Source organism: Camellia sinensis, chromosome 5 (assembly GCF_055761805.1).
Source record: "Camellia sinensis isolate YWXY chromosome 5, ASM5576180v1, whole genome shotgun sequence".
Taxonomy (NCBI): domain Eukaryota; kingdom Viridiplantae; phylum Streptophyta; class Magnoliopsida; order Ericales; family Theaceae; genus Camellia; species Camellia sinensis.
This window is the reverse complement of record NC_138965.1, coordinates 212,528,509-212,552,038: the sequence shown is the minus strand read 5'-3', so window position 1 is coordinate 212,552,038 and position 23,530 is coordinate 212,528,509. Positions and strand designations below refer to the sequence as shown.

Below are 23,530 nucleotides of genomic sequence, written 5' to 3'. Positions count from 1 at the left end.
TAGATCATTCCAAACGACCTCATTGAAATAACAGCTAAAGCATAAGTTGAAAAGTCATCTAGCTGTAAATTACAATTGTGAATTAGATGCAAATAAATATGAGTCAAATAGGGCAAATTACACTATTAGTCCCTATAGTTTGAGGCTTGTGTCACTTTAGTCTCTGACTTTTCAATTGTGACATATTTGACCTTGAATTTTAAATCTTGTTCTAAATAAGGACAATTGAACATACCATTGCTTAATTTTAAGGGCAAAATAGTCAATTTGATAAAATATAAACTAATTTGACAAAAATGAATATCAAAAAAATATTTTAAAAATTATTTTTATCCACCAAAAATAAAATTATGTAAAATTGGTAAAAATTAATAAAAATTACATGATTAATTTTTAAAAATTAATTTTACATGATCATCATCTAAATACATTATAAAAATTAATTTGGTAAAAAAATAAATAAATATCTAAAAGATTTATCAATTTTATATAATTTTATCTTTAGTAGCTAGAAATAATTTTTAAAAATTCAAAAATAAAATTTTGACATTTCTTTTTGTCAAATTAATTTATATTCTATCAAATTGACGATTTTGCCCTTGAAAAATCCAATAGTATTTACAATTGTCCTTATTTGAAACAAAATTCAAAATTCAGGGTCAAATGTGTCATAATTGAATAGTCAGGACCAAAATGCCACAAGTCCTAAACTATAGAGGCCGTTAGTGTAATTCACCCAATCAAATACTGTCACACTGGTGAACTTAAGTAAAAAATTCACTGCTAAGAATCACAAAAACTCAATAAGAGAGCTAGGGTTTTTGAGTTTACCTCTTCCCAAACAGAAAAACGACCAGGGTTTTTCTTCATCCATCTGTTTGTTTCCCTGGAAAAATAATACAACAGTAATAGAAATGGTTCGAATGTACTAAAATGCCCAAGAATGACGACTAAGAAAATAAAAAATGGACGATATGCAAAGAGAAGATTGAATGGATTGAAGCTAAGATTCAGTCCCAAATCTTTGAATTCACCCCCCCCCCCCCAAAAAAAAAAAAAAAAAGAAGCTAAAAAAGTCGCATATTTTTCTTATTTTTTGTGTTAATCAAATGAGTAATTCTAATCGCACATCATCCATTCTCTTCTCACTCCCAATTTCTGACTTCACTTCACGCCACAATTTATTTTTATTTTAAATGGGCATATCATATTGTAAAAAGTGTTATTATTATATTTTTATCAATAAAATTAAAATTTTAATGATGAATTATTATTCAAAATTTTTGTCTAAAAAATAAATTATTTTGACACAAAATTAATTTATCTCTAAAATTACATTTATTAACAATATTTTTAAAATTTTATCACTAAATATTATTTTTTTTATTTTTAAAATATTATTTTAATGACCACTCTAGTGACGATAATCCTGTGAGTTAATTTATTTCCTAATCTGTTTTGCAACAAAAAATTTATTTATAAACATTCTATGAAAATATTTTTTATTCTTAACATAATTTATCAAATAATGTCCCAAGTCCTAATTCATTGGAGCCTTTGGGTGGAAACTATATATGCAATTTTTTTATTCAAACAAAATCTAAACTTTATACGGTTAGTATTAATCATGAATAAATTAAGGAGAGAAGTTGCATTAGGTAACTGTGGGGATATATTTCTGAGTACTAACACGTGGCAAGGAGACGCCGATGTGTCAGCTGAGGTGTCACGTATCCTGGTCATTATGCCAAGGTTATCTCCGAAGATATCGGGATTCGAGATAAACGGATAAGGGACAAGAGTCTTAGAATGAAGAGGAGACTTAGTCAAGATGAGTATGAAACTCTTAGGGAGTTTATTTTTATCTCTTGAAGAGTCAAAGTAAGTACTGAATTTGAGTCCATAGAAGTCAAGCTTCTAGTGGGACTAGGATTGAGTAAACTATAAAAGAGAGGCACCCCCGTGGGTCTAAGGTACGCAAATTTATGCTTTGAGCAGTAAGATTAGCACTTGATTATCTCTGAGAGATATACTGACTTGATCATCGAAATGCCCCCGGGTGGAAGAACTACCGCCGGAGCCTTTTCTTTCTGTTTGCAGGTCAGCCAGGTGTTATCTATTCTGCCGGTGCTCTCCAGCTGGTTACTAAGCGGGCAGTGTGGTCAGAAAATCACTCACACAGTAACTAACCACCAGCATAACACCTACGAATATCGAAGTGATGACACAAGTCCAAAACACATACGAATGAGAAACTTTTAATTCCCTAGCTTCACATACACACACCACATGATATCTCATCCTCAACCCCATAGCTATAGTGAATTTCAAAATTGGGGATGTACGTAACCACCAGTGCCTCCATTGCTAGCTACATGCAAAGCACAACATTAAAATAAAAAAAAATAAAAAATAAAAAGGTATAGAAAAAGTGTAAAGAAAGATTCTATTTAAACAAAAGTTATTGTAGCACATGGATTGGTGTTAGCATCATAAATCTGCAATTTTATTTTTTATATAATTGTAGGACACGTGGCATCCTCTTATTCATTTGGAAGTTAAAAGAAGTTATGGAGATGATGGAGAATATGAAGGACAAAGTGGATGAGTGGAAAGACACATGGCAAGACAAGAATGAAGATGGAAGAAATGGGTAGTTACTAAGTAGTTATTGCTGTATTTTTTCCTCTATAAATAGCCATTAATGGCTACATTGTAATGATCCAGAATTCAAATCAAAGACAATTCATTTCAATATTTCTTGCCATGCTCCTTATCTTAGGAGTAGTTTAACATAAATTTATACTTCGAATCATTTATTTTCAGCATTTCCATTTCGAAGCATTTTATGCACTTCCTTTTCGAAACATAGGAGTAGAGGTAAGTAATTATTACTTTGATTGTTAACTCAATCGTCTTTCTCCATCTCCCTCATTCTTCTTTTAATTTTTCTTTTCTCTACACTTGGCAATTTTGAAGTCCTCTTTGTTGAGGCAAAAGAACCATCAAAGCAATCACTTGATAATTGGCTTGAATTTAATCTGTAAGGATTTTTCAATCCTGGCTGGCACGCTCGCATTTATGATATTTTCCTTCGTAGGAAAAATAAGCCAACAATTTTTGGCACGCCCGGTGGGACTGCCAAGTGTAAGAAATGACAAACGATTTGGATTTCACCATTCGAACTTGTCAATATGAAATATATTGGCGTGAAAGAAAAATTTTGGATCTTCAAGAAACGATCCATTTTCTTGATGAAATTTTTTTTCACGTTGTTTCTTCATTATCATATTATTTGGTAAAAGAAAAAAGACACCATTTAATTGAAGAAATTCATCAACTTGATATGGAAATTCGCCAATGGAATGATGAGTTATCAACTACCAAGTCTTTAACTGAGGCCTTAATGGCCGGAATTGGTGAATTTTTTTAGAATTTTTCCATGGTTAAAAATAGCAAAAGCAAAGAGTTGATTTCATCAATGGCTCGAGAGGTTCAAGAGTCCGTTTTTAAAGAACCAAATTATGAAATTAACATAACGAAAGAGCATGCTCTTGAGCCAAATTTGGCCAAGAATGATGTTCCATGCATGGCTCGGGGGGTTTCAAAACCAATTTTTAGAGAGTTAAGTCATGAAAAAAACATATCTATGGGTGATTTTCATAAGTCATTAATGGCTAATATGGAAAAACAACCCACTTTGCCAAATAATTATGAAAATCTATTCGGCAAAAGTCATGTTTTTAAAACAAACATGGTCAAAAATAATGAACAAGCCACTGTTCATGAATTCAAATTTTTTGACATTTTTCAAAATGTCAAAAAGTATGAATTTTCATGGTCACACTATACTATGACTTTTGTTGTTTGAAATCCATTTTGGATTTGTGGATCACATCAAACGTTGACTTTGATGGAATGACTAACAAATAATATTTCGTTATTGCAATATATTGAGCCAAAAATGTTGTTATTAGTTGATCCATAAAACCATCACCATTTGGTTTTGTGGTTACCTTCGAAGCATGTCTCAAGACACTTCGAAGTAGATTATTCATTGAAATAGCCATTAATGGCTAGTTAAAATGCCAAACTAATTTCATCATAATCCAACTCTTTGGATTTAGTTCGAAGAGATGTCATGAGCACTTTCGAAGGACGACTTTAATCCTTTAGTAACATATGTGACTTTCGAATGGTGGTTTTGTCATCAATAAACACCTTCGAAATGTAACATGGGACGAGAAAACTTTCGAAATGTGTACCTCCCTTCAAATATATGTAAAATGGCAATTAATTAATTGTCGAATAATGCCTATTTTTGGCATGATAAGTTGGTTCGAAGAACAACAGTTTTGGTGTCTTCGAAGAATTAATAATTGGTTCGAAGCACAAAATTAATATTTTCATTAATTATGTGTGAACCAAAACATGCAAAATTTGAATAACCACAATGTTGGCCAAAAGTTGCTTCTAAAGTCCTTTTGCCATAATTTTGTAAGCTTCAAAAACACTCTATCTTGCATTAACAACAGCTTCGAAGAAAAAATAGTGATAGTTGTGAACCTTCGAAGCTTTGCCGAGTATTTCCCAGGATGTAATTCGTCATTTGTTGGCATTTTCGACCTTCGAATGATAATTTTAGCCCTCTATACTACCTTCGAAGCTGGTTATTTATCATGTGTAACAGTTTGCTAAGGTGAATCATTGGCTTTGTCTTGAAAATATGTGGTTATCCTTCGAAACTTTTCTGCAATAATATCCCTTCAATGCGTATATATATAATTCGCAACATCTAGTCATAATTTCATGCTCATTCGAAGCATTTTATTGGTGTTGTTATATCATTCGAAGCACTTTGCTACTTAGGTTAGTCATGTGCTTGGTTCGGCCCTTCAAAAATTCAAATAAACATCATTTTTAAGGGCCACGGGGGGTAATGTTAGCACCATAAATCTGCAATTTTATTTTTTATATAATTGTAGGACACGTAGTATCCTCTTATTCATTTGGAAATTAAAAGAAGTTATGGAGATGATGGAGAATATGAAGGACAAAGTGGATAAGTGGAAGGACACATGGCAAGACAAGAATGAAGATGGAAGAAATGGGTAGTTACTAAGTAGTTATTGCTGTATTTTTTCCTCTATAAATAGCCATTAATGGCTACATTGTAATGATCCAGAATTCAAATCAAAGATAATTGATTTCAATATTTCTTGTCATTTTCCTTATCTTACGAGTAGTTTAACATAGATTTATACTTCGAAGCATTTATTTTCAGCATTTCCATTTCGAAGCATTTATGCACTTCCTTTTCGAAACATAGGAGTAGAGGTAAGTAATTATTACTTTGATTGTTCACTCAATCATCTTTCTCCATCTCCTGTTGGCTTATTTTTCCTACGAAGGAAAATATCATAAATACGCGCGTGCCAGCAAGGATTGAAAAATCCTTACAGATTAAATTCGAGCCAATTATCAAGCGATTGCTTTGATGGTTCTTTTGCCTCAACAAAGAGGACTTCAAAATTGCCAAGTGTAGAGAAAAGAAAAATTAAAAGAAGACTAAGGGAAACGGAGAAAGACGATCGAGTGAACAATCAAAGTAATAATTACTTACCTCTATTCCTATGCTTCGAAAAGGAAGTGCATAAAATGCTTCGAAATAGAAATGTTGAAAATAAATGCTTCGAAATATAAATCTATGTTAAACTACTCCTAAGATAAGGAAAATTACAAGAAATATTGAAATCAATTGTCTTTGATTATGAATTTTGGATCATTACAATGTAGCCATTAATGGCTATTTATAGAGGAAAATATACAGCAATAACTACTTAGTAACTACCCATTTCTTCCATCTTCATTCTTGTCTTGCCATGTGTCCTTCCACTCATCCACTTTGTCCTTCATATTCTCCATCATCTCCATAACTTCTTTTAACTTCCAAATGAATAAGAGGATGTCACGTGTCCTACAATTATATAAAAAATAAAATTACAGAATTATGGTGCTAACATTACCCCCTGCGGCCCTTAAAAATGATGTTTACTTGAATTTTTGAAGGGCCGAACCAAGCACATGACTAACCTAAGCAGCAAAGTGCTTCGAATGATATAACAACACCAATAAAGTGCTTCGAATGAGCATGAAATTATGACTAGATGTTGCAAATTATATATATACGCATTGAAGGGATATTATTGCAGAAAAGTTTCGAAGGATAACCACATATTTTCAAGACAAAGCCAATGATTCACCTTAGCAAACTGTTACACATGCTAAATAACCAGCTTCGAAGGTGGTATAGAGGACTAAAATTATCATTCAAAGGTCGAAAATGCCAACAAATGACGAATTACATCCTTGGAAATACTTGGCAAAGCTTCGAAAGTTCACAACTATCACTATTTTTTCTTCGAAGCTATTGCTAATGCAAGATGGAGTGCTTTCGAAGCTTACAAAATTATGGCAAAAGGGCTTTCGAAGCAACTTTTGGCCAACATTGTGGTTATTCAAATTTTGTATGTTTTGGTTCCCACATAATTAATGAAAATATTAATTTTGTGCTTCGAACCAATTATTAATTCTTCGAAGACACCAAAACTGTTGTTCTTTGAACCAACTTATCATGCCAAAAATAGGCATCATTCGACAATTAATTAATTGTCATTTTACATATATTTGAAGGGAGGTACACATTTCGAAAGTTTTCTCGTCCCATGTTACATTTCGAAGGTGTTTATTGATGACAAAACCACCTTCGAAAGTCACATATGCTACTAAAGGATTAAAGTCGTCCTTCGAAAGTACTCATGACATCTTTTCGAACTAAATCCAAGGAGTTGGATTATGATGAAATTAGTTTGGTATTTTAACTAGCAATTAATGGCTATTTCAATGAATAATCTACTTCGAAGTGTCTTGAGACATGCTTCGAAGGTAACCACAAAACCAAATGGTGATAGTTTTATGGATCAACTAATAATAACATTTTTGGCTCAATATATTGCAATAACGAAATATTATTTGTTAGCCATTCCATCAAAGTCAACGTTTGATGTGATCCACAAATCCAAAATGGATTTCGAACAACAAAAGTCATAGTATAGTGTGATCATGAAAATTCATAATTTTTGAAATTTTGATAAATATTAAAAAATTTGAATTCATGAACAGTTGCTTGTTCATTATTTTTTACCATGTTTGTTTTAAAAACATGACTTTTGCTGAATAGATTTTCATAATTATTTGGCAAAGTGGGTTGTTTTTCCATATTAACCATTAATGGCTTATGAAAATCACCCATAGATATGTTTTTTTCATGACTTGACTATCTAAAAATTGGCTTTGAGACCTCCCGAGCCATGCATGGAACATCATTCTTAGCCAAATTTGGCTCAAGAGCATGCTCTTTTTCGTTACGTTAATTTCCTAATTTGGTTCTTTAAAAACGGACTCTTGAACCCCCTGAGCCATTAATGAAATCAACTCTTTGCTTTTGCTATTTTTAACCATGGAAAAATTTTGAAAAAATTCACCAATTCCGGCCATTAAAGCCTCAGTTAAAGACTTGGTAGTGAGAGTTGATAACTCATCATTCCATTGGCGAATTTTCATATCAAGTTGATGAATTTCTCCAATTAAATGATGTCTTTTTTCTTTTACCAAATAATATGGTAATGAAGAAACAACTTGAAAAAAATTTTCATCAAGAAAATGGATTGTTTCTTGAAGATCCAAAAATTTTCTTTCACGCCAATATATTTCATATTGACAAGTTCGAATGGCGAAATCCAAATCATTTGTCATTTCTTATACTTGGCAGTCCCACCGGGCGTGCCAAAAATTATTGGCTTATTTTTCCTATGAAGGAAAATATCATAAATACGAGCGTACCAGCAAGGATTGAAAAATCCTTACAGATTAAATTCAAGGCAATTATCAAGCGATTGCTTTGATGGTTCTTTTGCCTCAACAAAGAGGACTTCAAAATTGCCAAGTGTAGAGAAAAGAAAAATTAAAAGAAGAATGAGGGAGACGGAGAAAGACGATTGAGTGAACAATCAAAATAATAATTACTTACCTCTACTCCTATGTTTCGAAAAGAAAGTGCATAAAATGCTTCGAAATGGAAATGCTGAAAATAAATGCTTCAAAATATAAATCTATGTTAAACTACTCCTAAGATAAGAAAAATGACAAGAAATATTGAAATCAATTGTCTTTGATTATGAATTCTGGATCATTACAATGTAGCCATTAATGGCTATTTATAGAGAAAAAAATACAACAATGACTACTTAGTAACTACCCATTTCTCCCATCTTCATTCTTGTCTTGCCATGTGTCCTTCCACTCATCCACTTTGTTCTTCATATTCTCCATCATCTCCATAACTTCTTTTAACTTCCAAATGAATAAGAGGATGCCACGTGTCCTACAATTATATAAAAAATAAAATTGCATATTTATGGTGCTAACAATTGGGTTCCTTTTTTAACATGAGCTTTGTCATTTTATGATGTAAAATTTATAAGGAGAACCGCAAGAGATTAGTTTGGTGGTTAACACTTGAGTTTAGGGTTTACACCTTTTAAGATTTTAAGTTCAAAATTTTTTAAGCGTAAAAAATTTATTGAAGTCAGTTTATATACGGGTTTTTGTTTTAACTTTAATTAAATCTTCAGCTAGTGGACGATGGCATTTGTCTTGACTGTAATTGAATCTCCCATTAGTAGATAGTGGGATTGGTCTTCTGAATTAATCGGTCCAATTTATGAATCCTCCGCCAATCTATAGCGAGTGAATTGATATTTGTTACTAAATGTAGTATAAAAATTGAATAATTCTAGATACTACCCTTAACTTCCCCAAATGAGATTGTATAATTGTAATTGAATTTGTGTAGTGTGAGGTCCATGTATAAAATAAATTTAAACTATAAGATAAAGATTCTGAGTTGATAAGGCTGAGTTTGTAATAATATTTATAAAAATTATTCATAGTGGTATTTTTTTATTATGATTCATAATAGTATTTTGATCTTTTAATTATGTCCCAATATGATATTAATTATAATAAATAATGGTGTTTTTATTTATGACTTTAGTGTGAGACAAGTTAGTTTAGTTAACATTTCTTTTAAAGGGTGTGTTTGGTAAATTACCTTTATAATTAACATAATATAGAAGTAGAAAACAAACACGCAAGTCTAACCCAAAATGAAAAAAACAAAAAAGCGAATGATGGTGCCCACAAAACAACACATATACACCTTCTAATAAATAGTACTTTAATTGATTTGTAAATATAATATTAATTTCATTTACCTTATAATATGGACCATTGCTTCTCCTTTTTGCCTTTGAAACGATGTCACTTTCATTAATCTAAGAGTTATGTTGGAAATTTAAAATAATTTATTAAATTTTTTATCAAATTTTTTATATGAGTGTAGGACCTACACACGTGTAAGTTTGTGTGGATTTCACACTTATATGAGAGGTTTAACAGTAAATTTAGTAAATTTTTTAGAATCCATAACATTTTCCTTAATCTAATCACAATGCATTTGAGCTAACCGACAAATCACAATGCAATTAAGTATATTTTATAATCTTTTTTTAATACAATTTAAAATGTTGTTACTATGTAAATAATATTTTAACAATCACTAATACTATAAGGTGGCATTTGTTTTGCCGATAAGAGACATGATTAGACTAAAAAACAAATAAAACCCACCTTGTAAGGAATTTGCCTATTAGGGATTCCAAATTTCACAGACATTTTTTTTTTATCGGCAAAAAAGAATATTTATTGATAGAATAAACAAGTATAAAGTACAAAGCAAATTACATCAATAAAGAAAAGAGGAGTGTAAAAGCATCATAATGAGCTAAATCATCCCAACTAGGTTGGCACAAAAAAACCCATCCTATCATTTGTTAGCACTCCCAGAGTTAATGAGAGACCAACCAACACAACAACACACCAAAAAGCCCATACTATACTATTTAGCCATTCAGCTATGACAGACCAACCCACACAATATCCTAACTTAGCCAATCAGCCATCCCACCATTTCTAAGGCAAAATAAGGCCTTAACAAAATAAGACCTGTTGCAAAAAAACCCTAGACAACAGAGCATAGCAGACCAGCACCAAATCATGACCTTGACTATCAAACAGCAGCATCATCAACTATGCAGACTTCAACATAGCATCACACAACACCAGCACCACACAAAAATAACAGCAGCTGAGAGGGAGATTTGCGCCGGACAAGTACGGTCGAGCTACGGTAACGCAGGTTATAGCGGGTGGCCGAGTCACATCGTTTGCTTGATTGGAACGATTCCATGGGCCGTCGCGCCGGGCCGAGCTAGATCAGTCGACCGGAGCATGGGGTCATGCGTGTTCCCGATCGAGCTGTGATTCGGCTAGGCGTTCGGCTAGGCATTCGTGTTCCTGATCGGAACCGCGCTAAGCATAGCCTGGAATGAATTTAGAGTGGGGCGAAGGCCGGTGCGCCTCACGGCCAGTCAATCCGGAAGAACTGACTTCTTACAGCTCGGCCATATTGATCGTAGTTGTGTTTCTTCAAGGGATAGGTCAGTCATGATATCCCGGTTGAGTGTGCCATCTAGACCAATGATGTGGTGAAGGGGAAACCCGCTCCAAGCACGCGTTAATACCGCTTGGCAGTTCTGCATATATTGTTTGGAGGTTTTGGCCTTTACACACGTATGGTGGTGAGAGACGAGCACTGCTACCTGTCCAGGAAAGGACAACAGAAGTAGTGCGCGCATAATCCCTGAGGCTGCATGGCCAGCCTAGAAAAAGGAAAGAAGGGGAACGTTGGAGGTATGCCGTCTGAACGACTCTCTCTCTCTAAAACAGTATTCTTCTTCCTCAAGTGATCTGACTTGATCGTCGGAGGGTCTATCTGGCAACACACCGCCGGGCAGCTCACCATTTCTCTGTTTCCAGGTCAGACGTCGTTACGTGAAGCTTGAGTTATAGGAGTACGGAAAGCAAAGGATATTTCACCCCCGTACAATTGGCGCCGTCTGTGGGAAGAGTTTGATACACAAGCCTTGCTCTTCAAGCTTTTTCGATCGTTTCCATGGCTAACAATGACGAAACTCCACTGTCTGTCGTCTTGGAGAGAAGCCCCCTCAAACATTCCAGCCATGGCGGGCCTAGAGACCTCTTCGAGAAGTGCGCAAGACAAACGTGCAAGGAGTACTGATCGCTCGAAGAGTCTAGAGGGCCGTCATCGGTGGGGGGATTCGCATGCACAGTGCCTGGAGCACAAACTCAAAGATCAGGACGCCCTCATTCGCAAGATGGCGGCTGAAATAGAGGTGCTGAAGCGCCAGATCAAGGAGAAGGGTGTTGCTGGAGAGGATAACCTCAGTGAGCGCACCCCGTCTTCTCGTTCTGGCAGTCGCCGCCAAGGAATGACACATTCTCTTTCTATCACCAGGAGCTATGGGGTTGGGGACTCCAATCCACAGGAGGGCAAATCCCTCACTCGCAACAGCACCCATCGTCCATCGCGCCCATCGTCGGCGTCGCGATACTCTTTTTTTGCCCATTCCAGAGACCTGAGGGATATGTTGGAGGAGAGGGCACGCCGTAAAGAGACTCAGAGATTGCCGACGTTGTAGAGGCTAAGTTTTCAAACCTGGTGTAATGAGGAAGTGGCAATGCTAGCGCCCAGAATAGTGGCCCCAGGGCTTGTAGACAAAGAGCTGGCGAGACTTATAACTACGCTACTGTCTCCAGAAATCGAGAGTACACCACTCTCTGCCGGATTCCACCAGCCTAAGTTCACCTTCTACGACGGCAGAACGGATCCGTACATGCACGTGAGTCATTACCGGCAAATAACGGCTAGACACTGGCGCAATGATGCCTTGATGTGCCTCATATTCTCGACAAGCTTGGGAGAACTAGGCCTGAAATGGTTCAAAAGGCTTCCGGAGGGGAGTATCGAGGGGTGGCAGCAATTAGCAGAGGCCTTCGTCACCAGATTCAAAACCAACACTCGAACACCAAAGGAGGTCGACCATCTCCTGGTGTCAAGATGGAGTCTGGAGGTTCGTTGAAGGCGTATAATGCGAAGTACTGGGAAACTTACAATGAGATCCTCGACTACCCCACCAATCTGGCAATTACTCAATACAAGCGAGGTCTCCCAGTCGGTCATAGGCTGCGAGATTCGCTTACCATGCACTAGCCCACAACCATGGAATCCTTGATGCAACGGATCAACGAACACATTCGTGTGGAGGATGATGCCGCCTCTACGATCGAGAAGGCTAATCCAGTCGCAGCGGATAGAAGAGTGGCGGGGAAGGTTCACTCGGTCGGACAGGAGGACAATCGCCCAAACGACCGGTCAAAAGATCAACGTTGTAACTCAAACCGCAATGATAGAAACAAAGGCCGCAGAAACAACCGAGCTAACGCTCCCCTTGATGAAGAGAAAGACGCCAAGAGGAAATTGAAGGCGCGAACTGGTATCACCACGGTCTTTAAGATCCCCATTTACCGCATCCTGAGTGAAATCCGAGGTGAGCCCTTCGTCCGATGGCCGGCAAAGTTGGGAAATGCACAGCGAGGCTTCAACTCAAGGTATCGCTGCACCTTCCATGAGGAACGGGGGCACCAAACGGAGGATTGCTTGCCGCTCAAACAACATTTGGAGGAGTTAGTGGCAGCAGGACATTTGGACCAGTACATAGATGGGGGTATGAAAGCCGCCCCGCCGAAGCAAACCGAACCAAACGACCCGGCCGCGCTGGAGGCAGCGCCCCAAGGCGTAATCAATGTCATCCATGGCATCATTGAACCGGCAAGGGTCTGCAAGCTGAGAGGGATGATTAAGAAAGCCGAGCACATGAGGGAAGTGCTCTCCGTTCAGTCCGCTGTGAAGAAAGGAAAGTCCAAAGAGAAGGATATCCTCACCTTTTCCAGTAAGGACTTGGAGAGAATTCAGATGCCCCACAATGATGCCCTAGTAGTGACTCTTTGCGTCAAGGACTTTGACATCAAAAGGATCTTGATTGACTAGGAGAGTTCGGTCGAAATCATGTATTACAATGCGTTCAAGCAAATGAAGTTGGAGGACAAGGACTTGGCCCCTGCGACGTCTCCTTTGGTTGGCTTTGACTCTCAGCCAGAGTGGCCGGTGGGAAAGATCATCTTGCCGATCAAGGTGGGTTTGGTCATAAAGCAAGTAGAATTCTGGGTGCTCAAGGTCCTATCCACCTACAACTTAATCTTGGGCAGGGACTGGTTGCACGCCATGTAAGTCGTAGCATCAACCTACCATCAGGTTCTGCACTTCCCGACGCCAACCGGGCTAATAGAAGAGGTTCGGGGAGACCAGGTGATGGCGAAACAGTATTTCGTTGTGGTGAACGGCAGCCGAACCGCCAAAGGGTTCGTTCAGATGATAGAGGGACCGGAGGGAAAGAAGGTCTTGGAAGACGTGAGGAGAAAGGCCGAAGAGAAATCAGTTGAAGATTTGGTGGAGGTGCGCATAGACGAGAATGACCCCAACAAGTTTTTTCTTTTGGGCTCATCTTTGTCCAGCGCCGAGCGACATGAGTACGTTGACTTTCTAATTTCCAATATGGAAGCCTTTACGTAGACGCCTTACGATATGCCTGGCGTCGACCCTAGCTTCATTTGCCATCAGTTGAATGTCTTCCCTAATGCACGGTCGGTTATCCAGAGGACACGCCGCTCGGCCTTGCACCGTGCTGAGGTGGTGGCGGAAGAAGTCAAGAACTTGTTGGAAACAGGGGCAATAGAAGAAGTGCAATACCCCCGATGGATATCCAACACGGTGGTGGTTCCAAAAAAGAACGGCAAGTGGCGGGTATGTGTCGATTATAAAATAGTTAACCGTGCATGCCCAAAGGATAGCTTCTCCCTCCCACGAATCGACCAGCTAGTGGACCTGACCGCTGGCCATCAGAGATTCAACTTCCTGGACGCATATCGCGTGTCACGACCCAAACCCGCCCCTATGGGTTTAGCATCGTAACCGGCCAATAATTCGAGATTACCGAAGGCCTGCTTAACAGTAAAACAGTAATTCAGAGTACAGGGGCTGGCGGAAGCCAATACAGTAATTAAAATATGTCTAATGAGCTGTGATAGTCTATATGCAAAAAGACTTTTCATATCATATACATATATACAATCAGTACCAAAACAGTATGTACAATATATACAATCATTCAGGACAGGGACTTAATCCCTAATTAAAACAGTACAGTACAACCATTCAGTTTATACAGTAATTTACAAATGGATACAAAAAAAAAGGAAACTAAAACACCCCAAAAGCCCTGACTTGAAGGACTTGGAACCTCGCAGTGAGGCACAGTGGTTGGCTTTGGCAAAACTGGAGTTTACCCTGATGCTTCTAGCAACGGTCCGGTGTATGTACACCTACATATATATATGAGCAGTGAGCTAAAACCCAGTAAATAACATAATGTGTAAAGAGGTTAAGAATGAATGTCCTTACAGTAACGAAAACAGTTCATTGAATCAGTATATTAGTCATTCAGTCATAATAGTCATATGTGGTACATCCATTAGCAGAACAGTACAGTAAACAATAGGTCTTAAAAGACCGAACAGCCAATGATGGCCATCGTAACAGTAAACAGAAGTTCTAAGATAGGAACTGACAAAGATCTCTATAATAGTAGCAGCAACAGTAATAGTAGTTGCTAAGGATGCCACAATACAGTTCAGAATAGAGGACAAACATTCATTCAGTTAACAGTAAACAGTTCAGAAAACAGTTTAGTTGGTCATTCAGAAAATATTCATTTTCGAACATATCTTTACAACATTGTTACTCACAGAGTTCTGGGCTACAGATAAGCTAGTACGCATCTCCGGATGCCAACCCTACACAGTTACAGAGTGAACACACACACTAAGCTACACAGTTGGAAAAATAGTAACTTAATCCCTATCTTGACTCGATGTGGTTCTACATCAATATCCTCATTAAGATACCTTAAACTAGGCCTAAGAATGGCTAAAATGGAATGAGGATACAAAGATGCACTTTAAAAACATTTTCAGAATTTTCAGAAAACAGAGGTCCCGCTCGAGCGTGGTTTTACCCGCTCGAGCGTACAGGTAAACACAATACTCCGCTCGAGCGTGAGTTATCCCGCTCGAGCGAACTGTAAAACATGCCAAAAGTACTGGATGTGTGAAAATCACACTCGATTGGGCGCTCGATACCCGCTCGAGCGTGTGACATAAGTCCTCGCTCGAGCGTCCAATATCCCGTTTGAGCGGACTTGAAAACATTGTAAAGTGCTGGATGCACGAATTTCATGCTCGAGCGCCAGTCATTCCGCTCGAGCGTGAGTCCAAAATCTGGAATTTTCAGATTTGAACCTCAAGCTCAAAAACAAGTTTCAATGCATCAAATTCGATTCTCTTGGGCTAATTTTCTGGAAAACACTTCAAAACTCATAATATAACATGTTTCAAAGATCAATTTGAGAAATCAAAGCCCAAAGGTAGTTCAATTAAATCCAATTTCAAACCAATTTTCATGAACATACTTTAAATGTAACATGCATGGATTTAAACAACTCCAAGGCTTTAAATACTTGCTCCAAAGAGCCAGTTTCCTCAAAGACAAGATGAATTCATGGTCCATTGCAAAAATATGAACATGCATGTGGAATTTCATGAACATTAACTTCAAAACTCAAGAATGGCAACATGCATGCATGAATTCCTACTCAATTCAACATATTAAGCTAATTTTGACTCCAATTTTCAATATAACAAGAATCAAGCAAGAACTAACTTAAAGACAAGTTTAAGAAGGTGGATTCTCTACCTTAGACCTTGAATATCAAGTGTAGGAAGTTCAACTATGAAATCAACCTTCAATTTCTTTAATTCACCAAGCAATTCACAAGATGAAACTCAATTCCTCTCATTCTCTCCCTTTCTTCTCTCTCGGTCGGTTTGAGTCTAAGGAAATGGCTGAGGAAATGTTTTGCCTAAGTGTATTCAAGCCTCAATATGTATTGCCTAAATGGTCCACTAACATGGCAATATGGTAAATTAGGCAACTTGTGTAATTTAACTTATTTTAATCCAATTAAATCATACCAAATCATATTTCAGATAAATACACCATAAAATCCCATAAATTCTAATTAGCACATAATGCTAATCAATTTCTGGTTCGGCCGCCGATAAGGCCTTCAATTTGCAGTTCAAACATAAAACATGAACAGATAGTTTAACAGTCGAACAGATAGAAATGCACTTAAACAGATACAGACAATCAATTAGTTCAAGATTTCAGTCAATCCAATCAATTATCATAATCAGTCTCAGTTTAACAGTAATCAGTGGTGAGGGTTATCACACCGTGGCTACCACCAGATAGCCATGTATGAACTAGACCGAGAGATCACTTCATTCACCACACCGATGGGCCTGTATTGTTACAAAGTCATGTCGTTCGGACTAAAAAACACTGGGGCAACTTTTCAAAGGATTGTAACCAAAATGTTCGCTCCCCTTCTGGGACGCACTATGGAGGCTTACAAAGATGATATGGTGGTAAAGAGCAAGGAAAAGTCTCAACACCTCGCCGACCTAGCAGAGATGTTCGCTACACTAAAATATCACAAGTTTCGTTTGAATGCCTCTAAGTGCGCCTTCGGAGTCGGCACTGGAAAGTTTCTGGGTTTTCTGGTCACGAACCAAGGGATGGAAGCCGACCCATCCCAAATCAAGGCAATACAAGAGCTGGAGCGACCAAACTCCACGAAGGACGTGCAACATCTCGCCAGGATGGCAGCCGCGCTGAATAGATTTATAAGCCGGTCCTCAGATCGTTACAAGCCCTTATTCAAAACTTTGAAGGCCAAGTTCTTCTGGGACGACGAATGTGACCGTGCGCTGGCGGATCTAAAAGTGTACCTGTCCTCAGCCCTTATCCTGGTTACACCACAGCCGGGCGAAGAATTGTATCTCTACTTAGCGGTCTCTCAACATGCGGTGAGCGTGGTTTTGGTCCGTGCTGAAGGCACCCAGCACCTTCCCATCTTTTACATAAGCAAGACCTTGCTCCCTGCTGAATCGAGATATCTGCCGCTAGAGAAATTAGCCCTGGCCCTGATGATGGCTTCCAGAAAACTGGCACACTATTTTTATGCCCATACGATAATGGTGTTAATCGAGTTTCCACTCAAGGTGTTCTTTGAAAAGGTAGACTTTACAGGGAGAATTTTGAAATGGGCCGTAGAATTGGGGTAGTACGACATCAAGTTCCAACCGCGTACTGCGATCAAGGCTCAGGCTCTTGCAGACTTTGTGGCGGAGTTTGCCCCTGGAATGCATCCGGTTTGCCAGGTTGATTTGGCTAGTGCGGATTTGGCACGGCCCATGGTACAGGCAATAGAGACAAGTGTTGGGTCACAAATGGAAGAAGGACAAATGGCAGCCGAACTGGAAAATCCGGATAACTCATCGAAAGACAAGCCTAACCAAGGCATGGAGAAAGACCAGAATGAACCGACTGGAACCTTGGAGTTGAGGAGCTCCCAAAACCCATCCGATTGCTGGAAGTTATTCATTGGCGAGATGTGGAAGCTCTTCGTCGATGGGGCCTCCAATAGATATGGCGCCGGGTTGGGTATCATGCTAACTTCCCCGGACAAGCTGATTATCGAGCAGACAATTACGCTCGGCTTCCCAGCGTCCAGCAACGAGGCGGAATACAAGGCCCTCCTTGCCGGACTGAGGAGTGCATTAAGAATGAAAGCATTGGCTCTTATGGTATTCAGCGACTCCAAGCTGGTGGTCAATCAGGTCTCTAGGAAGTATGAAGCCAGGGATGAAAGAATGGCCAAGTATCAGGCGCTGGTGCGCGCAGAAATAAAGAAGTTTGCCGCAATAAGAGTGGAAGAAATCAACCGTGAAGAAAATAACATAGCTGACGAGTTGGCCGGCCTTGCATCCATGCAAACAGCTTTCCTCAATCCTTTAATGATAGAATTCCTACCTTGGCCAAGCATAGAGGAACCAGAAGTGTCCGAGGTACTCTGTACTGACCTGGGACCATCCTGGATGGACCCCATCATCGCCTTCCTAAAAGATAGAATTTTTCCAGAAAAGAAGAAGGCGGCCAACAAAATCTGGGCCAAATCAGAGTGGTTTTGGCTCTCTCCATCCGGAGCCTTGTACAAGAAGTCTTTTACCGGGCTATATTTGAAGTGCGTCCACCCCGACAAGGTTGAAGCTTTCCTCTACGAGATCCATGAAGGCATCTGCGGGAGTCATATTGGAGGCAGGTCTCTGGCTTACCGAGCGATTTTCTAAGGTTACTGGTGGCCATGCATGCAGGCGAACGCACAGAAATACATTCGTAGGTGTGAAAAATGCCAGAAATTTGCTCCCCAAATTCACCAACTAGCCAGAGAACTGCTCCCCCTTACAAGTCCTTGGTTGTTTGCGCTTTGGGGTTTGGATATTGTAGGACCACTCCCAGCAGCCTCGGGCAACCGCAAGTTCTTCATCGTTGCCACCAACTACTTCACCAAGTGGGTTGAGGTCGAGCCATTGGCGACCATAAAGGAAAAAGACGTGAAGAAGTTCATTTGGCAAAATGTCGTCACTCGCTTCGGTATACCAAGGGCCCTCATCTCAAATAATGGCACCCAATTTGATGGTAAACTTTTTCGCGGATTTTGCGAGGAGTTAAAGATTGAGTCCTACAACTCCACACCGGCCTACCCTCAGTCAAATGGTCAAGCAGAAGCCTCAAACAAGACCATCCTGGACGGGCTGAAGAAGTGGCTAGAAAAAGCCAAAGGGAAGTAGGCTGAAGAACTCCCCAACGTGCTTTGGGCATACCGCACCACGCCCAGACACTCTACCGGGGAAACACCGTTCGCCTTAGCCTATGGAATGGAGGCCGTCATCCCACTGGAAATTGGTATGCCTACCATCTGGTCTGAAAGTTTTGAGCCAGACTTGAACAATGAAGCAGTGGCATTGGAACTTGACCTAGCCGAAGAAAGAAGGGAACGGGCTCTGATCCACATAGCAGCCTATCAGCAAGAGCTCTCCGGGAAATACAACAAGGCCATGCATCCGAGGCTGTTCAAGGTTGGGGACTGGGTCTTAAGAAAGGTGATGGGCAACACGGTAGTCCCTAGCAAAGGAAAACTCGGTGCAAATTGGGAGGGGCCATATAAAGTGACTGGCCTGGCAGGCAAAGGGGCATACCATTTGGAAGACTTAGATGGAAAAACTATCCCTAGACCATGGAATGCAGCTAATCTTAGGATTTTTTAAAGGGCCGAGCTGATTTTGCTCGCCCGTGTAAAAAGTTGGCGTCCTGACCAACATGTAAGGGCCGAGCTGATTTTGCTCGCCCAAATAAAATGTTGGCACTTTGTCCATTTTCTTTCAGGGCCAAGCTGACTTTGTTCGTCCGTGTAAAAAGTTGGCATTCTAACCAACTTGTAATGGCCGAGCTGATTTTGCTCGTCCAAATGAAACGAGCTGACTTTGCTCGCCGCGTGAAATGTTGGCGTTTTGCCAAACTTCCAACTGGCCGAGCTGATTTTGCTCGCCCAATGAATAAGTTGGCGTTTTGCCCAATTCATGTACGGGCCAAGCTGATTTTGCTCGCCCGCAAACTTTGTAGCCGAGCTAAAAGTTGGCGTCTACATTTGAAATCGAAGAAAATTTGCACATTACGGGCGAAAAGTAGAATTTTCATTGATAAAGCAAGTTGGGTTACAAAAGTGGGGCCAAGCCCGGTTACAGAAGAGATCAATCTAAATCTAGAAGGACATTTTGTTCGGCCAGGCCCACCTCGGCATCTTCTGTGTCGGCATCAGCGACCGCGACAACCTCTTGCTCCGCCTCACGGTCCTCAACCCCTTCAGAAGCTTCGGGGGGATTTGGCTCGGCTGGTTGTACGGCGGCTGCCTCTTCCTCAGCTGCCTTCTTCGCCTCTTCAATAAGTCTTTTTTGCGCGACGCTAGCGTAGGCCTACATATAGGCCGAGATGTAGACAGCAGGTGGGTTTTGGAACATCTTGGCATCTTGACCAAGGCCAACTTTCTCCACGGCAGCTTTCCAATCGCACTGGAAAAAGATGTCTTTGGTCGCTTGAACTTGCCACTCATAAGTCCTTTCACCCTCTGCATACCAGCGGTCTTCAGCATCGTCTACCGCTTGTCCCTCTCAGCTTTGTGGGCATTCCAAAGCTTTTGTAGCTCGGCGAGGTAGAGAGCCTTTGTCAGCTGAACGACCCTCTACTTGTCTTCTTCAGCCCGGGCCAATTTCTGAATTAGTGTATCACGCTCGGCCTCTGCCGCCTCCTGCGCGGCCTTCAGGTTAGTCAACTCAGCCGTCTTGGCCTTGTTGTCAGAAATTGCATCCCGCAGACTTTGCTGCACGGCGATCATTCGCTCGTGGGCCAAGTAGTTCTTCTGCGCAGCCTGAAAGCACGTGAAGATTGTCAGAATGAAAAAATCAAGCAAAAACTTGATGAACAAAGGAGACTGTCAACTTACCAGCACTATTGATTTCACCGCCGAGCAGAGCACCTTCAGGTCGGACAGCCCGTCATGCTTCTTCATGTCAACGGGAAGGAGCAACCCCTTGGTCATGTTGAAACCGAGAGAGTAGTCCTTGTCCGCGTAAACTGAATCCGTAGTGCAGACAGCTCGGCCTTTGTATGATAACTCGGGCGACCAGACCGGGGGGGCACTCGACCTTTTGGATGGCCCGGTGATCGGTTGCTCGGTCTGGTCCCCCAAGTCGGTGGAAGCGTGCTCGGTTGAATCCTCATCCGTTAGGTGTTGTTCAGCCTTATCCTTTCTCAGCCTCTTCTTCGACCGGCCAACAGCTTGTTCGCTGGTCAGAGCCAACACAGCACCCTCCCCTTGCGCGGCCGGTGTAGAAGAAGTCTCCCCGGCTGCCTCCGGTGGTTGAGAGTCACTCGCCTCGCCGGTGATCATCGATTTGATTGCTCGGATCTTGGCCATCTCTTGCTCGGCCGTCAGTGGGACCAGTTTGATCAGTAGAAGGTTTGGATCTGGTTCTGGAGAAGGCGCACGCAAAAAGTCGGTTACCCTGCTCTTGCGCGGTGCTATGTAGTGGTAGGTCGGTTCGAAGCCGAGCAGTTTTGGTGACTCTCGCTCCTCGGCCGGATGGCGCAACATGACCCTTATAGCTTCCTGGTTAGCGCGGGAGTAATCCTCTGCCAAGAGCTTATAATCTGCAAAAAGAAGACAAGTACTAGATCGGCAAAAGAAGACCAATACAGAAAGAAAATAACACGGTTCATCGAGCTACTCACCGGCAATCCCGAAATCTTTCCTAATGTACCAGCCTGGTATGGGCGCCTCAGTGTCCTCATAACGACCGGACACCCACAGGAAATCGTCGTCGTTGGTTTCTTTATCCGGATTACCTTCAATGAGCTTTGCTTGGCCTTTCCTGACTTTCAAATACCAGCAAAGCCCATCTTTATTTTTGCTAAGGGTATATTGGTGAAATATCTCGGCGAGGCCGAGATTCAAGCCAAGTAATCTATTTAGCTCGGCCACACCGTTTATTATTTTGTATGTATTGTTGGAAACCTGGGTCGGGCAAAGCCTGGTCTGCCTTAAAAACTCGCAGATCAGGGATTGGACCGGGAAGCGTAGTCCTCCTTCCATTATGGACACGACCGTGAAAGGACACTTGTCTAGCTCGCCCCATGGGGTGTCTCCTTTCTTGGCGAGCTCCGGATGGACATCGTCTGGAATGTTGTACTCTCTACGAAACTCAGCAAGGGCCCCGGGAGAACTCACCATGAACCGGTACTTCCCCATCTATCCCGATTTTATTTATTGAGGTGACTTAAGTCGTGTCTCGGTGAAAAATTTGTGTGTTTGCTCGGACTTTGAGCCTCATCGGAAGTAATGTTGAACGGGCCTGGTTGGTTCTAGTTTGTTTTGCATTGTTAAGAAATCAGTCCAAGGGTTAGCACGGCATAAATTGCACAGCTTCTATGTGGAGTTCTTAGTTCGGTAAAAGGTTTCTGGGGCATTTGACTGGCCCAACCCCTATCTCGGCTCGACTATCTGGCCGATTTGGCCTTCCTAGTTCGGTTCTGATTCCCTATGTCTAGCACGGTCGCGGCCTCAACGAGAAGCCACAAACTAGTTTTTGCTCGGCTAAAGTTCTATCTATGGATCTAAATTTTTTTTTTTAGCTCGGTCTTACCCAGATTTCAGGCTGTTCATCCCGAATACGGAGTTAGTGCTTTAAAACTTGGAGAAGCAAGGGGCACAGGAGCCCCATCTGCTTCTCCGATTCTAGTTTTTCCTAGGGTGTACCAATATTGCCCCTAAGAGGGGGCACTGATAGGATTCCAACAGTGCCAGGCAAAAACGAGAAAACAAGAATGAAGAACACGAAGAACAATGAGAGAAAAACGCAGAGAGGGACCGGGAAACTTACGGATGATGGATGCCTGGGCAAGATCAGCACACCTCAAGCTCACCTGCTGTTTCTGAAAGATCGAAGGTAGTCGAAAATAGCCTGAGGAATGGCGATGGCGGTTTTGAGAGCTAGGGTTTTGGGCTCGAAAACGAAGATGAACAGTAGGGGCACGAATGACCCCTCGTGTGTATAATAAGGGTGGGAAACCCGAACGGCGGCAGCCGTTTGACTTTTGCGCTTGAGGGAGATAGCTGTGGGGCAGCATGGAGCCAATGGAGCGAAGCCACGTGGCAGTGAAGAGATGGTTCTATCAGTACGGCTGTACGACCGGTGACAAGACTACTGGCGCAATTCAGAAGACCGACCAAATAGGATAGCTCGGTCATGGCGGTAATCCCAATCACGCTTAGCTCGGATGGGATTAAGGGGCAATTGAAAGGGAGATTTGCGCCAGACAAGTACGACTGAGCTATGATAATGCGGGTTATAGCGGGTGGCCGAGTCACATCGTTTGTTCAGTTGGAACGGCTCCACGGGCCGTCGCACCGGGCTGAGCTAGATCAGTCGACCGGAGCATGGGGTTATGCGTGTTCCCGACCGAACTGTGATTCGGCAAGGCGTTCGGCTAGGCATTCGCGTTCCTGATCGGAACCGCGCCAAGCATAGCCTAGAATGAATTCAGACCGGGGCGAAGGCCAGTGCGCCTCACGGCCAGTCAATCCGGAAGAACTGACTCCTTACAGCTCGGCCGTATTGATCGTAGTTGTGTTTCTTCAAGAGATAGGTCGGTCATAATATCCCGGTTGAGTGTGCCACCTGGACCAATGATGTGGTGGAGGGAAAACCCGCTCCAAGCACGCGTCAATACCTCTTGGCAGTTCTGCATATATTGTTTGGAGGTTTTGGCCTTTACACGCGTATGGTGGTGAGAGGCGAGCACTGCCACTTGTCCAAGGAAGGACAACAGAGGCAGTACGCGCATAATCCCTGA

At 41.1% G+C, this 23,530-nt stretch overlaps 2 protein-coding genes across 2 annotated transcripts; both read left to right on the top strand.

The window, feature by feature from the left end:
• The first annotated feature begins 16,620 nt into the window (after positions 1–16,620).
• Positions 16,621–18,912, top strand: LOC145792071 (uncharacterized). Its single transcript, XM_082872559.1, has 3 exons — positions 16,621–17,298; positions 17,383–18,379; positions 18,569–18,912. The coding sequence occupies exons 1-3, from the start codon at positions 16,621–16,623 to the stop codon at positions 18,910–18,912; spliced, it is 2,019 nt and encodes a 672-aa protein (XP_082728685.1).
• Positions 18,913–18,999: 87 nt separating this feature from the next.
• Positions 19,000–19,389, top strand: LOC145792070 (uncharacterized). The gene has a single exon (XM_082872558.1). The coding sequence runs from the start codon at positions 19,000–19,002 to the stop codon at positions 19,387–19,389; it is 390 nt and encodes a 129-aa protein (XP_082728684.1).
• Positions 19,390–23,530: the final 4,141 nt, after the last annotated feature.

What these genes read in the sequence shown, in the direction of transcription:
- LOC145792070 (XM_082872558.1), top strand. Translation starts at nt 19,000, where the DNA reads ATGGAGGCCGTCATCCCACTGGAAATTGGTATGCCTACCATCTGGTCT.
- LOC145792071 (XM_082872559.1), top strand. Translation starts at nt 16,621, where the DNA reads ATGGAGGCTTACAAAGATGATATGGTGGTAAAGAGCAAGGAAAAGTCT. An exon ending in TCAAGGTGTTCTTTGAAAAG is followed by an intron (nt 17,299 to 17,382) that starts GTAGACTTTACA and finishes ACTGCGATCAAG; the next exon opens with GCTCAGGCTCTTGCAGACTT. An exon ending in CTGCGGGAGTCATATTGGAG is followed by an intron (nt 18,380 to 18,568) that starts GCAGGTCTCTGG and finishes TGGATATTGTAG; the next exon opens with GACCACTCCCAGCAGCCTCG.